At 28.5% G+C, this 17,931-nt stretch overlaps 2 protein-coding genes across 5 annotated transcripts in view; one reads left to right on the top strand and one right to left on the bottom strand.

Annotated features, from left to right (window-relative positions):
* The window catches only part of LOC111612421, a 34,448-nt gene extending 21,430 nt beyond the window's left edge, over window positions 1-13,018 (top strand). For 3 of the 4 annotated variants that reach the window (XM_023353630.1, XM_023353628.1, XM_023353629.1), the window contains 9 exons: window positions 485-634; window positions 3,795-3,890; window positions 4,147-4,295; window positions 6,123-6,221; window positions 6,393-6,514; window positions 6,904-7,049; window positions 7,222-7,269; window positions 7,356-7,549; window positions 10,894-13,018. In XM_023353630.1, coding sequence (XP_023209398.1) covers window positions 485-634; window positions 3,795-3,890; window positions 4,147-4,295; window positions 6,123-6,221; window positions 6,393-6,514; window positions 6,904-7,049; window positions 7,222-7,269; window positions 7,356-7,549; window positions 10,894-11,155 — 1,266 coding nt within the window. In that variant the 3' untranslated portion in view covers window positions 11,156-13,018. Of the gene's footprint in view, window positions 1-484; window positions 635-3,794; window positions 3,891-4,146; window positions 4,296-6,122; window positions 6,222-6,392; window positions 6,515-6,903; window positions 7,050-7,221; window positions 7,270-7,355; window positions 7,638-8,233; window positions 8,823-10,893 lie in introns of those variants that run through there. The other variant, XR_002754602.1, reaches the window with a different exon arrangement.
* Window positions 13,019-15,098: 2,080 nt separating this feature from the next.
* The window catches only part of LOC111612422 (syntaxin-6-like), a 30,243-nt gene continuing 27,410 nt past the window's right edge, over window positions 15,099-17,931 (bottom strand). Inside the window, exon 11 of the mRNA XM_023353632.1 lies at window positions 15,099-17,701. Within this exon, the coding sequence (XP_023209400.1) occupies window positions 17,625-17,701 (77 nt within the window). The 3' untranslated portion in view covers window positions 15,099-17,624. The remainder of the gene's footprint in view (window positions 17,702-17,931) is intronic.

Here is a 17,931-nt window from a genome sequence, read left to right on the forward strand (position 1 = left end):
TAGAGTATTCTGTATACATAGATAATTTGGCAGTGATAAATTAATTGGATTCATATACTCAGTATGACATTGTCACTTTCCTAGATCCACAGGGCATTAATCTCTTATCAGTGCATCACAGTTTAGTCAAGGGTTTCATAGGCTGGGGTGTTCACCATATGTGGGTGTTTCCATAGGCTGACCATGTTGATCTTGCCAACAAATACACATGGTGAAACCTCAATCTACATATGAAACAAAGATGTCATCTATAATACTTATTTTATGTGAATAAAGTAATTTAGTTCTGAATTAATGAGTTTAATTCACACACCTCTGAACCAAATTCTTCCTTGGTTTAATTTCCTATCCTGGCGGGGTCTGACCAGAAAGAGCCCGATGATGTTTCCCTTTTCTGAAATAATTATTTTCTACAGTTGTTTTGTATTAATACATGATGATAATTTTAAATTATACATTAAAAAAAATTTTTTTTTCATTTCAGGTATTCCATTTACCCGACATTCAGTCGGATCAACCTTGTTTTTTAAGTAAATCTTTCCTGGGATTTATTGCTTTTAATATCATTCCCTACACGATGCTAATAACTGAAGTTTTACTACACCAGTTTTTTATTTCAACTGAAATTGAAAAGGTAAATTACTGTAAATTTACTCGAGTTCCTTTATCAAATCTCAAGATACAACTGTTTTAGTTATTAGTCATAGAGTTATAAGTTATAAGCCCTAAAGATAGGTTTTTCTTTAACTATTTTGGATTTCTTATAATTTCTAATTCTAAATAAGATAGAGTTTAAAGAATTAATTTCTCATCTAAGTTAAAATTAAATTATTACATCATTGAAAGTATTTTTTTTTTTTTTTTTTACTCTTTCCACATTGTGAGTACTTAGAGCAATTTTTCATGGGTCCACAGGGTGGCTGAGTGGTGAGGGATGAGATCTGACGTGTTGGGACAGACAATCCCCAAAAAATTCCTCAGATTTGATCCTGTGTCCCCTGAATGTTGGGCTAACAACTTAACCACCTTGGCCATCCATTATTATTTAATAACTTAAATAATAATGACTTAAATTACAGATCATCAAAGAAACTTTTTCTTTTCATTCTGAAAAGAAAAAGTTTATTCAATCAAAATATCTTTCTTTTGAATGGATTTAAAATGTGTGCTAATTAACATAATTGTGAGAATCTGGAGCCAAGGGATTAATTTTAACAAATTTTGTTACAATATTTATTTAATTTATTTGATAGAAATTTTATGTTTCTGTCATGCGTCAGAAGCATGGAGGGCTTATTTCAAATAATCTGATTGAGGAAATTTTCATATAAAAGGTGATGAGTCACCTTCAAACAATGGTTCTCTAGCTCTCTTTCCAGTAATTTTCCATTGAGGTAAGATTGCACTCCTGATTCTCTGGCTCTCACTCATTCTCCTATTGAGGTGACATAAGATTTTAGAAGAATTTTAACTTTTATGCATCAGTTCAAGAATATCGCTCAGTGTCAAGCATATATATATATATATATATATATTACAGGTAATCTAAATGTATGTAAACACTCTCTCTATGAAAGGATTTAGCTATTGGATTGCCATTCAATCTTATTCCATTAAAGGTCATTCATAATTGGAAGTTTGTTCCTTTAATATGTTTATTTGCATTATTTTGAATTTAATCCTTGTTTGTATATAAATATTATCAAACCTTTCTTAATAAATATATTTTTATTTATCTCATTCTATTCATTTTTGCTTGACTCCATCATTGACTCACATTTCAAATTAGACCCTCCTAAAATTTCAGAAAGTTTTAGTATATTTAAAATAATTTTTCCATTTGGAAAAGTCTAATTGCAAGTTAGAACATGAGATAGCTTTATTCTAACTGGTGTCTGGAGATCTATTTTTTAAAATCTTGTTATATTTTTTAATAAATGTTTCTTGTTAATAATTATTACATATTAGATTAATTATGTAATAAAATATTGTTTATAGAAGTAATGTTTTCTTCTATTGCAGGTAAAATATAGCGGCGGTACTTGCACCGATCCAAATTTTAGTTATTATATTGCATTTTCTTCCATTTTTTATATTATATGTGGAGTGTCTTTTATTCAATTGGTAAGTTTTTGAATTGATGATAAAAGTATTACATACAGTAAGTTCAGATTTTACATTGCAATACTGTTGACACAGCTAATATCTGTTAATTGCCGCTTTGAACATATGTAACAGACATTGAAAACTCCGTGAATAAACTTTTTAATTTCTCAACATTTTTTTTTTTGTAAGCAGAAGCTATTTAATTTTAATTATTCTTTGAAGTGAACATACGTTAAAAGTAATTGTTTTTTTTAATGCGTTTTGTATATGCTGTTAACTGCTAAATTTTTCTACATATTGACTAAATATTATATCATCTCTGTAGAATAATTATGACAGGAATATTTGTGGTTGTATTTAAAATCAACATATATATGATAAAACATATAAGATGAATTTATTATAAAACATTTTTATATATCGGGTGGCCAACCTGCGGCTCTCGAGCCACATGCGGCTCTTTGAAGGATTATTTGTGGCTCTCAATAAATGTACCCGAGTTCCCTTTTCATTTTTGTGTTATTATATTTTTAAAAATTTTTATCGTTCCGTATGTGTTTCAAAATGTCTTTTAAATTACTAACAACAAATATGAAAGACTAAGTGCAACGTTGTAACANGACTCACATTTCAAATTAGACCCTCCTAAAATTTCAGAAAGTTTTAGTATATTTAAAATAATTTTTCCATTTGGAAAAGTCTAATTGCAAGTTAGAACATGAGATAGCTTTATTCTAACTGGTGTCTGGAGATCTTGACGATAGTCTGAGAAAGTTGAGGTATTTGTGTACTTTCCAACTTTTGACGATTAAATAATGGCCATCACCCAGTGAGGCAGGTTATTCCAGAGCCTTCAGGTATACCTCACCTTACGTCAGTAATTGGTTCCAGGAGAGGTGACGTAAGTCGAATTTACTTGTCTCCAAATCTACTTGTCACTAGGCTAAACCATAAATTACCATTCCAGGTTTTGTATTTTATTTATTAATGCATTTTTAATAATATATGGTTAATAAGGATCTATTTTAAGCTTACAAACAAATAAATTTTAGTTTTTAATATAGTACAGAAAAAAGTAATCTAAATTTACAAATGCATGTACAGTACTGTAAATACAGTACATACTTGTAAATGTGTATATTTTAATATGATTTTATGTACTTTAAATGCTTTTCTAGTGATATTACAACTTCAATATTTGTGACGGACAGTCATAAAGTCGAATAAAATGACAAACTTGATTTTTATTTTTCCATATACTTTTTTTTGACAAACGACGTATAATCGGGAATGACGTAAGTCAAGGTATACCTGTATTTATGCAAAGAAAATGACATAGTGTGAAAATTCTCATGGGACCTGTTTCTAACTCGCTTGTAACTGGACAGGATTTTCTGAAGCCTCGATTACAATATATTCAGAAATTCCTTGAAATAATCTACATTGATTTTTCAAATGATCAATTCTTTTAGAAGATACAAATAATAAAAATAAATTATAAGAATTTTATTTAGAATAAAAATTTATGTGGAAATTTTAAAATGTTCACAAAAATAACAACATAGTAGTAGACAATACCAGCAATACAAAGATAATCATTCTAACTAATATGATATATACTTTCATAAATTAGTTTACAAAGTATTACCATTTTAACATTTTAAAAATTAATCATTAAATTTTTTTAGAGTTTCATCACAACAATATTTGATAGTTTATACGCTGCCCTCATATTTATAGTTGTTATATTTTTCCTCATTTATGGAGTACAAGTATACTTCAAAGTAAGTAAAACTTAAAAACATTTATATTTAAATTAGTTTAAAAAGGGTTTTGATTTAATTAATAGATTGGTGATGTTTCAAATACTTTCTATGAATAATGAAAGTTTAATTTTGGTGATGTTTCATTATTCATAGAAAGTATTTGAAAGTTTAATTTCAATGAATGTTTAAATATTGAAACATTTCTATTATATAGAACATTTATGCTATTAAATTTATAATAAAAATACTGCAATTTAATAAATTGTTTTGAAAGGTTCGCGGAGGATTCATAGAAGCTTCATCGACAATAAACTTGTCGCAGCTTCATCAGTCACGTTTGGGGCTCGTTTCTCAAGCCATTTTATTATTGCTGACTGCTGGTTTTATTGTTTCTGATGTTCTTGGAGGATTTTGGAAAGATAAGTAAGTAAAGCCTTAATAAATATATTTAAAATATAAATAACTATTCATTTTCATTCTGTCCAATAGATAAAATTCTACATTCAAGAATTGAAAACTTTATATTTGAAATTCTTATAATGAAACTGTGCCTTTTCTTTGTTACTTTCTCTTATACACAATGAAATGGTATAATAAGGCAATAGCCTATCAATACATCCACTTTATTAAATATTATATTTTATATTTATTTCCAAGACTCATTTTCAATATAAACCCCTCTTCTGTTGGCTAAAAATATACAATTGTAAATACTATACTACAATATTATTACGATGTTCTTAAAATTTACAACATAACTTGATGTACATTCTTTTCTCGTTTTAAAATCACATTAATTTTAATCTTTACAATTTCTTATAAATTTTAATTGTTAAGTTCTATTTTTACATCAGTTTTTACATTTAATATTAGAATTTTTTTATACCTTTATAAGCAGTTTAGTAAATTTTAACAAACACAACAATTACACTACATTACATGTAAATTATATGATAAAATACAAAGCTAATGAAAAAGCTAATACATAAATGTCAAAAATGAAATATGGGAATTTTTAGTGTAGAAGTGTTGATTCAATGTAATGTAATGTGTTTGTTAAAATTTACTAAATTGCTTATAAAGGTATAAAAAAAATTCTAATATTAAATGTAAAAACTGTTGTAAAAATAGTTAACAATTAAAATTTATAAGAAATTAAAATTAAGATTAAAATTAATGTGATTTTAAAAGGAGAAAAGAATGTACTGTACATCAAGGTATGTTGTAAATTTTAAGAGCATTGTAGTAATATTGTAGTATAGTATTTACAATTATATATTTTTAGCCAACAGATGGGGAGTTTATATCCGAAACGCCTCTTGACAATAAATATAAAATATGATATTCAATAAAGTGAATGTATTGATTGTCTATTGTCTTATTATAACACTTAATGTAAAGTGAAAGTAAAAATAATTAATATGTTAAAATAGTATTTAAATTTTTATTTATAAATCACCATGAGTTTTATTAATCAAACATTTTCTCCAGTTCAGGAAATGTTTAGAAAATTGGCTTCTTATATACACAAATCTTGTACAAGTAATTTTTTTAAAGTTTCTTTTGACTTTGAATACAAAGAATAAAATCATTAGTAGCTAGATCGAAGAATAGAATAGTTGTGGAGCTCATACAAGATAAATTAAAGAAAATTTTGTGACTTTTGAAACAAACTTCTTTAAATTTTAGTTTAAAATTATTACATTGTTGAAAGTGTTTTTTTTACCTTATGAACATTAAGAGAACCCTTTTTTCAGGCTTACAATGTGGCTTTATAGTGAGGGATGAGACACAACATACCTAGACAGATTACTCCAAAAAAATTCTTCAGATGTGTTCCCCGGAGTAGTAGGAGTATTCTGAATTGGAGAAAATATATTACAGTTTAGAATGATTATATATATATACAGAAATTTATTTAATAATTTTCAAAATAAAGATGTTTATGATTTTTTTTATTCCTAGAGCTTTTTGAACCACACCTTGTTTAACAAAATTTAAAAGAAATTAATTAATTTAAGACAGAATTTGGATATTGATTATTCTCTTTTTTAGGTTACATGAAATGAATCTAAGCTTTATAACTATTATTTTTAAAGAATTTTATCTTCTTTTTTACCAGATAGTATCTCGAATAATTTAAAATAATGGCAAAATATAAATTATAAGCATTAAAGCATTTTCTGAAAATTATTTAAACATAAGTTCAACTTTGAGTAAAATACTTCATAATATAATAATGTTTTTCAGATTACCAGTAATGAGCAGAAATTGGTATGATATTATGTATAAAGTAGCTGAACTGGGAGTTGTTTTGTGGTTTCCGTGTGTATTGTGGAATTGTATTAGGTATTAAATAGAATTTTTTTCTTTTTGATTTAATGAAATTTTATGTATCAAAATTGTATATAATTTAATTGTAATCTTGTTTGTACATTTATTAAATTAGTAAAATCTCATAAAAGATGCAATTGAAATATAATTTTATTTAGTAATTGATGTAATTTTTATTTTTCTTAGTCCGGAACAGTTATGGATATTGAATCCAAGAAGAATTTTACAGAAGTTAGAAAGGAAAAAGCATTATGATGAGACAAATGCTCTCGTGTCGCCGTGTAGAAATATTGTAGTCATCAAAAATGGTTAGTTTTGTATAAAATGATAATTACTTTCCTTGAAGTAGTGTAGATTATATTTGTACTTCTGTATAACAGTTTACTCTGTAAAAAGTATTTGAACAATTTTTCATATAATTAAAAAAGTTAGTGTGAGCTCACATTTATTTTTATTATGGTGAAGGTATAGTACAAGATACAAAAAAAAAAAGATGTAAAAAGATAAAATATAATCTCATTATTGTAAATTTCTTTTGTTTAAATTTAAATATTGGAAAATTATGTCAAGATCAGAAAAAGATTTTCCTTATATAAAAAAGTCTATTTACAAATACAATTTCTGCCATTGTATAACAAAAATAAGTTTTACCAGATAAGTTATTAATCTTTTTATGTTTAAAATTTTATTTTAATAGAGTCAAATACATTAGAAAGGCTTCCAGAATGTTGGATATGTTATGATTCGGAAAGAACTGATGCGGGACCTCTAATCCAACCGTGCAACTGTAAAGGTGATGTGTCAATAGTTCATCATGAATGTCTCAAGAAATGGCTTGTTGAAGTAAGTTTTAAATTAATTATTTGACACAAAATAATAATTGAACTTAAATTAAATATTAACGTATCTAAATTAGATTATAGTTAATTATTATCTTTATTCATTGCTACTATAACTAGAAAATATAGAAGTACATACTAAATAATTCATTTAATGGCTATAATTTTTATTATAGTCATCAGCTAATCCAGACTGTAAAGAATGCAAAGTTTGTAAAGTTAAAGTGAGTATTTTTGAAACTGTAAAGCCAGAATTTGATATTATGATAAAAATACAATTATTCATTAATTAAATTAAACCTATTTATAGTACGAATTAGAAAGTGGCCACGTCTGGCTCACGAAGGGGCTAACGCCGACGCATTGGGTTCAGACCGCCGCGATCATAACGGTTATGTGCAGCGCCATCACCGGAGCCTGCATATGTGTCAAGGTGTTTGATAACGTCGGCATCCGTACTTTGGCCGTAGGCATTGCTTTGATTTTGGAATATGTGTGTTTAAGGTATGTTTTAAGAATTTTATTAATTTAAAAAAAAAAATCTTTAGAATTTCTTAACTTTACACTGTTATTCTATAAAGCTAAAACTTTGGTGAATTATAAGNTTATAAAATTATTATAAAGATATATAAATCAGCAAATAATAAAAACAATATATAATCTATTGGCATATCTAAATGGCAAATAGTCTCTCTTATAGAAATCACAGCATTAAACAAAATAATAATTTTTCATCTGTATGGCAATTATAGTTTTCCACTTGTTATCCATAATTGGAGGGGATTCTTTTCACTTAGCATTCGTCATTTTTGTGTTGCTATATTCACTCGACGGTGTCTCCGACTATTTAAGATAAGAAGAATGAACGTTAAGTGAGCTCGTGTTCAAGAGTTTGTTAGCGTATCACTGAGAGAGACCGAGCAGATGAATGGACAGATTTGTGATTGTAAAATTAGATTTCTAATTCACTCTGTCTTCATAAATTCTAAACTCACAATGCAAAAGTTTGTTCATTCTAAATATTCATGGATAGATTTGCAGTTAATATGTTTAAAATGATTTAATTCTTCCATCTGGCTAGAACATAAAGAAAAGAACCACTACTACAACCATAACTCCTGAGAGAACACCAATAGCTGCCCATTGTTTTCTGTCTGAAAACTGTTATTCTATAAAGCTAAAACTTTGGTGAATTATAAGTACTTTAATTAATGCTACTGCAGCAAATTGATATTACACCCAATTCTGTTTTTACACAAGATTGGTTCCCAGAAATGACATGTAAAAAATAAATTGTATATATGGAAAAATTAGAAGATTGGTTACGGACGTAAGAAATAAATGAAAATAATGAAATAAAATTTGATGATATACAAAAGCATATGAAAAAAAATTTTTTTTATTTCATATACATTGCACATAAATTTATGTTCCTGTAATTCATTTTTATTTCATTTGAAAAACAAAAAAAAAACAAATTAATGAACATAAAAATTGGGCAGAATGTATAATATGAGGTATACATATGCATTTATTGTCAGAAGTGATGGCAAGTAAAATCTTATGTTTGCACATGATTGCAGTATCACTAAAAATGGTTTAGCCATTGTGTTCTTCATCCACAGGTGAAGTTCTTTCTGTGAACTCCCGAACGTTAGCAGTAATGTCCTGTTCTGTCGACGGTAACTGGTTTTATAAACAAATTCAGTTATTCTATATCATACAAACGGCTGGGTTCATATTGTGGCTAGGTCTTTATATAATTCTCTATAAGACAACATTAGAGTTTCAATGTAATCTGAAATTATTAAAGCTCATTCTTCATTAGAATTATACTTGATAAATTATTATTTTTTTAAAGTGTATTAAATCAAAATCGTTTAAAAAAATTCCATGTAAAAAACAGAATTCTATNGAGGCATAGGCGGTGGCCCACGTCGTCCATGCCTTACGCCGCCCTTGGTCATAGAAATGATGTAATTTGAATATAAATTATTTGTAAATACGTATGTCAAGTTATATTTTTATTACTACGTAAGATATATTTAAGAGTTTACGACCACTGTGCTGGGTGAAGACGTTGTTGAAACAAAAAAGGTTATGCATTCCGTCACGTACATAAACAGTTTCGTAATTCGCCAAGTGCAAATCAGCAAATTCGTAAAATTTTTGTTTATTTTGAACAATCCGGATAATCGAAAATCTGGATAATAGAGGTCCGGATAATGGACGTTCTACGTTATTTATTTGACAAGAATGGTAATAACTTCTATTTAAATCAGATAATTTAACAATATAGTAAAATAAAGATTGATATTATTTAACTTTCTTAGCAATTTTGTATAAATCTGGCACTGTGTACTTTGTTTCTATCAAAAAAAAAATGTACAGAATTCTTATGTATACAATGACTATTATATGTAGTAAACATAGTAAAATCAAAGATTATATTTTCAAATACAGGTTAAGTGATAATGTTTCAGTTGTTTGCTATTCAAAAATTACACAAAGATCAGTTAGGACATTAGGACTTAATATTTCGTATTTCGGAAAATTTATTCCGAATGACACAATTATGAAACTTACCAATGAAAATTTTCATTTAACTGTAAAGCTTTCATTTCAAATATGAAAAGTGGAAATTAAACCTGAGCTGAATGTTTTTAAGTCTTTCAAATGTAAAATGTATAATTATGCAGAATGTTGTTCTATGCATCAGGAAAGTTTTATTTTTAAAAATTTAGAATAATATTACATTAACTTTTCTATATTTGATTTATTAAGGGTCAACTGGAGTTTAGAATAAATTCTGAAATTGGTATTGTTTGAGAATATTGAATCCATTTGCAAACTAAGAATTAGATTTATATTTCAAAATAAATGTTCTGTACAGAATAAAAACTTTAAATATTCGTTTGAAATATTTTATACATTAAAATTGAATAAATGCTTTTATATATTTAACTAAATATTTATAATGTTACNAATTCAGTTATTCTATATCATACAAACGGCTGGGTTCATATTGTGGCTAGGTCTTTTATATAATTCTCTATAAGACAACATTAGAGTTTCAATGTAATCTGAAATTATTAAAGCTCATTCTTCATTAGAATTATACTTGATAAATTATTATTTTTTTAAAGTGTATTAAATCAAAATCGTTTAAAAAAATTCCATGTAAAAAACAGAATTAGATGTATAGTCATACATAATAATAAACAGATAGGAATGATTTTTAAAAGGGCAGTTGCAGTAGTAGAAATTTATATTTAAAATGAAGTGAATTATAAACTAAAGGTTCTTAGAATGTTATTTTAATAAGCATATTTTTTAAAAACTTTATTTATTTGGATAATTGAAAAGATATTATATAATTCATTGTCAGTAAAATTATCATTTGATCCAATTATGAAAACTGTTAACGACATCCCAATGCCTCGAAGAATCCGATTTTCAGTTTTATTTGATCAGGATATATTGAGTTCTGTCCCTTATCCAGTTGCTGAAATGTGGACCTTGCAGAACCTATGATGGGTAGGAGAGAGCCTTTTTTGTGTCTGCAGGATGGATTTTTTTTTTAAAGTTGATGAATTCTGCTACTTGATTAAATATATTTAGATGGTTTCCATGGAGAGATAATGTATGATGCATGTTTATAAAATGCCAGTTAAATAAACACACCATCTTTTAGTTACGGAGATGACGACAATTTACGAAACTGTAAGAAAGAATAAAAGGAATCTCTCTCTAAATCCATTTTGATGAGTTGTTTTGCATCTTAGAGATAAAATTTGTTGATGTTTATTTTATATCATATGAATTTTAATATTATTCTTTCATTTCAGATTGTTGGGATTTAGTATTTTGCGAGCCTATCAGCGAGCAAAGATTTCGGCAGTGAAAATTCTCGGTCAAAAATTTGGGAGGACAAATTCTACAAATGCTTCCGCTTCGACCGCGCATGTACGTCTTCTTAATAATAGCAATCTCGAAGAACTAGACGTGGCAACGGTACAACAGTCTATCATCGTGGTCAGGACCATCACTGATCCCAGTTCCACGCGGATAGACTCGCACAACATTCATGTTGAAATACGCCCTACATGATGGATGCATGACTGGCTCTGTTGAAGGGGTGGAAGTAAATCCTTTTCGAAAGTCACTATTTTTTATGATGAATTTTTATGGTGACAGGTTTGTTGACGAGCTAGCATCACGATTTGAGATTTGGTTTGATTACAAAAGGGAATGAATTCCTATAAAATGGATCACCAAAGCATGCAGTTAAATAGACCTTATTGATTTGGCATAGCTTTGAAATAATTTATATAAGGTTCTATGCTAATTTCAACTTTGCAAACAAAGAAAACAGTTTTAAATTAATCCATATTCCCTCAAACATATTTTCTAAAAATATGCCTAATTCAAAATTTAATTATCCAAATGTCACTTCCAAATTCGGTCGACCGTACCGAATCCGAAAAATCAACACGACGCATGTGTTTTAAATATCTACAAACAAGAAGTAATACCGTACAACAATTAGGTCTTCCCGTACAGACAATTAGACAGTCGTGTCTGTTTGTTGTTTAATTCGACTGTACCTAAATGTAATTATCCTAATAATTTTTTACCAAAATATGCATCAATTTAGATCTCGTTCAGTGTTAAATATTGCAACTTACAATACAAAAACTGACATTCCACAGAAATAATTGACAATTTTCTGAATGGTAATGCGTTCAGAATTTGCTATTTACATTTCTCGTGTGCACAGAAAAGCGTGCAATAAATTAACAAAATAAAATTTGCCAGAATTGTAACTTTTCTAAGATAAGAAAAACGAGGAAACAGATTCAAAAATATTTTTGATTCATCTTCCAATTGTTTTTAGGCTTTTAGATCTGCATAGCCAAAATCCAGAAAGACAAAATATTTAGAATTAAGATCACAAAAATATATACTATTTAAATACATTATTGTATGGCAGTAACTAGAAGTACAATAACAAAACAATATTTTTAGAACTAAATATTAAACTTTTCTGTGTAAAGATGAAGAAAAATTACATTAGATATTTTGATGTAAAATAGAGGATAGACAGAGAAAGATGGGCCCGGGTGAATTATTTAAGTATATATTTTGTGGTAAACTTACACATTTAGAAATTATCATTGTATAATCACTCCACAAAAACATCGATAATTTTGAGAGATTATGAGAAACATAAAATACATTCATCCAACTCTTCTTCCGCAAACCAAATGCGCTAACTTCCATAGAAATAATCGACGTGGATTTAGTTATACCATTAATTCTGTAAATTGTTAATTCTGCTGGAACTATCAAATTTAAATTGGTATTGTCTTCTCCAAACCGGATAATCTTCCACTCTAATGTACAGAAAATTGGAGGACATTCCTCCGTCACTTGCTCCTCTCTTCCCGCAACCCATTAAGAAAAACAATATGCATTCATACAACTGAACCACTTCATTCCATTTTTTTTTCTCTATGTAAAGTGTAACTTAAGTAAATCATCATTTATAAATTGTCAAATTTCAATGTTAAATGGTATAATTTTTAAATTGATTTATTGCTACAATTAATCAAACTTAAAATTTCCTCAAAAAATAGTAAGTTTTATTAAGTCTTCTACTCTACACGGTACCTCGGCCCAAAGTTTTGTGGTTCTGGATATATTTGTATCCTACACCGTAAAGGAAAAATGGTTTAAAAAACATATTTTTCTAATTAGAAAGAATGTCTGTAATTGTACTTCTAATAATTGTTTAAAAAGAATCTACGGTCACCCTTCGACACGATTTGTGCCAAAGAATTTCATTCGTACAGTTTAGAGAAGAGTTTTGTAGAGGGAACGAGCGGCATGCCTTTATGTTGTACATTAAATATAAACAATGGTGTATATAGCGATCCTGTTGTATAAAATAAAATTTTACTTACAATCCAATTAGTGTGTTTCTTTCGGTAATGAGAATCCAACTGGCAATTGCTACTTGAAAATTATCACAAAATTGATAAATCTTTCTGCAACCGGAAAGTTGGAGCCAGTATTGGCTCAATGGCTCCAACCAATACTCTACTGCAGGGGTGGCCAACAATTTTCACCCCCGGGCCGAATTGGAAAGAACTTTTTTCACGGGCAGAACCAGGGGCTGCCCTAGGAAGATTTTGAGGTGGTGCAAGATCTCATTGTGGTGACACCCGTAGAGACTAAATTGTACATAGATATTACAGATACATTTTTTTACATTATCATGCTTTATCAACACACTATGCTGTAATGGAGGGTTAACTCTAACCGGGCAAAGTTGTTAACTTTTTTTTAGCCATCAGAATTTTTCATCGAGATATTCGGATTTAAGTAGTTAATACTGACAGATGACTCGTGGGCCACATAAATTCAATAGACTGGCCGTATGTTGGCCATGCCTGCTCTACTATGTGCTGCTCATGGGTTAAAAAAAAATAGGCTCACCTATGTGTGTGTTACCGACATTTGGAATATACTGTGCCATTTATTCAAAACTTGCTTTGATTTTAATTCATTTTTCTGTACATTGAAGTTCGCCTGCTGACTACAAGTTGAGAAATGCCAAGATTGGATCCTGAAAAGTACTAAATAAATTAAAATAAAGAGAAAAGGATGCATTTGTTAAGCATAATTTTACAAATAAATATAATTTTTAATTGAGTTATGTTGGTGTAATTAAATAAACCTGCAGAGCTGCTTAACTTTCCCGGAACATTTAAAATTTTGGTGGCACTATCTGTTATATTTTATTAAACTTGTTATAAGCTTTTTATATCTTTAACTGACAAAAATGTTGAGGGTAGGGATGGATGTGATTAAAAAAATCATTAAGTCCGATCCTGCTGGAGATACACGACCCCCATTAAAGGTTGAGGGGGTGGGGAGATAATCGCCAAAATTTAATAGCATCAATCCCCTAATAAATCTCTGCAAAATTACAGAAATTTTTGACAAAAAGCATGGGAATTAAGCTTCAGAGGGTGAACAAAAGTGTGTCCCCCAAACTAACATCCATAGGGAAATTATCTCAGATTTTTTTTTTGCACTTTGACATTTTAGTGTCCCAAGTTCAAAAATGTAAAAATCTGACAATTGGTCAAAAAGTGACTCCCTAATACTTTCCCTCTGTTATATATAATAAACATCCAGGAAAGTAAAATTACAAAATGACACATTCTTTACAGAAACCGTAAATTGGCAGTGTCGATGGCTTTCAGACTAGCACCGGTCCGGAGACCACCATTTTGGGTAACACACTCATAATACAGCTTAAAAAATATTGTAAGGTTTAATTATATAAACAACTTAATGGTTGAGGCTAAAGATAAAAAAAGCAAAGTTAGATTCCAAGACCTGCAATTTATTTTGTACTTAGAAAGAACAAATCATCTTACGTTCAAATATATGGGTTCTCTTAAAACATTATCTGATGGCAAGAATTTTTTTGGCATTGCCCAAACTTATGTATGTGGCGCCTATTCCGTCACTAAAATAAAATTGGTTTAAGATTTGTATGTTATGCCAAATTGTCCAACTGTAAAGAATAAAGACAATATTGCAGAAATTGATGCAAAAGAGAGAGAGTTTTGTTCTAAATCTTCACATTGTCATCGAGGCCTGTTGTATGCATCTGCAGTAAACCGACCTCACGTGGTACTACTGGATATGCATCAAATGGCAATGCTCTTAAGCAATTCCGCAGGAAAATCCAGAGAGGTCTGTCTTATCTGGGTTGCCAAACTTCTATGCAAACCACCAATTGAGGTGATGGGCCATTGTGTTGGTCCTAAAACGTGGTTTGTCGTGTTGTAAATTTGGCACATCCTCTGCCTGTTGTGCTGGTTGCAGATAGCCACGACGTGCACCCATTCTACCATGACAGGTGTATTTGTTTCCTCCGCAGTCTACAACCTAACCGATGCCAGAAAGATCTCTTAGAGACTCTTGCATCTAAAAATCATTGAACTTGCATAATAAACAGACAGAGCAAACGTGATTTAAAGAAAACAATTTTAATACTTATAATTTGCTGCATTTTAACAGTTATATTAAAATATACCACAACAGCATATATATACAGCACTTCAATCAATATCACTGCAAAAATACATTCCTAAAAGATTTCTAACAATGTTTCCGATCGTAAACAATCTACATCAAAGTAAATTCTTAAAAATAATTCAAAAATTTACACCCGAAATTCAATTCGTCTGGATTATATAAACTGTCGATTTAATAATAATAATTAAATAGTTTCTCATTTCTCTTTACAAAATAAACAAGGCAGATAAAATATATTTAAACCTTAGTTATAATCGTCAAAATTAGGAAGAAATTTCTCGTTCGACCGACCAAACAATTCATTCCCAGCAAAATATATTTCTAAAACTCTCCTTTCCTAGTTAAATATTTATAATATATAATAACAAAAGAAAAAAAATTTTAATTTTAAAATTACAATTTACAATTTTGGCCCTTGTAAAATGTAAAAAATAATTGGAATGATGTTTCTGTTTAACATTTTTTTTTTAACTCGAAACAATTGGATTTTCCTATAATTATCCTAAGAAGCTATTCTTTAATACGTGTATATATACATACTTTATTGTTTGAAAGCGGAGGCGATAATTTCGATCTCAAAATAAATTTCTTCCTGATTAGAACAGCTGTACAATGCTGACTAGATATTTAAAATATATATGGAAAAACAAACTAAATTACATACGTTCAGGTATTCCAAAAAGTCTGTTTTTTTTTGTCTTTTGACTATAAAAATTCTTTTACAGAAAGGTACTTCCGATTAAAATATATTTATTCTTTGTACTGATGCGTCGGCTCTAAACGGACAGACTGACTGACGTGGCATGTAAGAATGATATGGAATCTGAGCGTTTTACTGTAAAATGGAGTTAATAAAAAAAAATATAGGCAAAAGATTGAAGTGTTAGAACACATTTTTACCTTATTTAAGAGGAAATTTTACAACTAAATGGTCGTTAGAAAAGTAATGATCGAATTTTATGATAAAGCTAATTACACATATAAGTATATATATTTATATATATATTTTTAATGAATTTTGAAGAATTCTTTTAAAATTTATATACAGAATTAATCACTTGATATGTGTGATTACAGTGATCAGATCGTACGGATGCGATCTAGAGTTAAATTATAATACTGATTTGATTTAGTGGTGTAAATCTACTTTAGTTTGGTTAAAAGAATTCCAATTAAAAAATCGTTATTTTGAAGGAAAATACAATTGTAAATTTAAAGTGGAATTACAGAGAAATGAAAAAACTATAGGAGAAGGAAAGTCTTACATAACTTAAAAAAACTACAAACTACTACCTTAAACTTCCCTATCGGTGGAATGTAAACTGATTTACAAAAAACAAAATAGCTGCAATTTTAAATATAAAAAAAAAATAATACGGTAAACACACATTTTTATTGTTTAAAAAGGACGTGAAGTGTGACAAGCAAAAAGAAAATGATTAATATATTTGTAAAATCAATTTTTTAATTAGCAATTTTAGGAGTAATCATTGCACTAAAAAGTGTTAGTGTTATTTACTAGATTAAAATTTTAGTGTATCTCATTCTTGATATGTCATTTAAACTGATTAATGATTAATTTATAAATTTTTTTAAATACTTAAATTATTATTCTAATATTAAGTGTTTAAGAGATGAAGGGAAAAAACCCTGACTTTACACCAAGAACTTAAAAGAATGAATCAACAAGACAAACAAGGAAAAAGTATTACGAGACCTGCACTGAATAAAATATCATTTTGGAAGTTTTCAAAGTAATTTCCTTATATCGAACCTATTTGAAAAATTCTGCAAGTAAAATCTGGCTGAAATACTTTAAATAATAATAATAATATATAAAATCAATTTGACTCCATAAAATTGTGCAAGTTATTATTTAAAATTTGAAAATGTTACTGTGATAGTCTGCTATCCATAACTGGATAATATATGATCTCTCGAAATATATTTTAACCGTAGAATCTAGATTAATATATAAAGCTGCTTAATTAGTTATAAAATTATTATAAAGATATATAAATCAGCAAATAATAAAAACAATATATAATCTATTGGCATATCTAAATGGCAAATAGTCTCTCTTATAGAAATCACAGCATTAAACAAAATAATTTTTCATCTGTATGGCAATTATAGTTTTCCACTTGTTATCCATAATTGGAGGGGATTCTTTTCACTTAGCATTCGTCATTTTTGTGTTGCTATATTCACTCGACGGTGTCTCCGACTATTTAAGATAAGAAGAATGAACGTTAAGTGAGCTCGTGTTCAAGAGTTTGTTAGCGTATCACTGAGAGAGACCGAGCAGATGAATGGACAGATTTGTGATTGTAAAATTAGATTTCTAATTCACTCTGTCTTCATAAATTCTAAACTCACAATGCAAAAGTTTGTTCATTCTAAATATTCATGGATAGATTTGCAGTTAATATGTTTAAAATGATTTAATTCTTCCATCTGGCTAGAACATAAAGAAAAGAACCACTACTACAACCATAACTCCTGAGAGAACACCAATAGCTGCCCATTGTTTTCTGTCTGAAAAAAAAAAAATAATAATAATAATTAGTGTTATGACTATAATTTAAATAAAAAACGATTAAAATTAATCTTTTTTTTTATATAATATAATAAAGATCTCAGCATATTATTTTCTTAACACTGATTCTTTTTTTGCTCAACAGCTTGTGCTGGATCAAAAATAAGAACCTTAAATTTTGCGCAGAGATTGGTCATCATCGATCAAATCAAAAACAACAAAAGATATA

The sequence above is a fragment of the Centruroides sculpturatus genome, unplaced genomic scaffold (genome assembly GCF_000671375.1).
Source record: "Centruroides sculpturatus isolate CEXI.00-Female unplaced genomic scaffold, Cexi_2.0 scaffold1710, whole genome shotgun sequence".
NCBI classification, from domain to species: Eukaryota; Metazoa; Arthropoda; class Arachnida; order Scorpiones; family Buthidae; genus Centruroides; species Centruroides sculpturatus.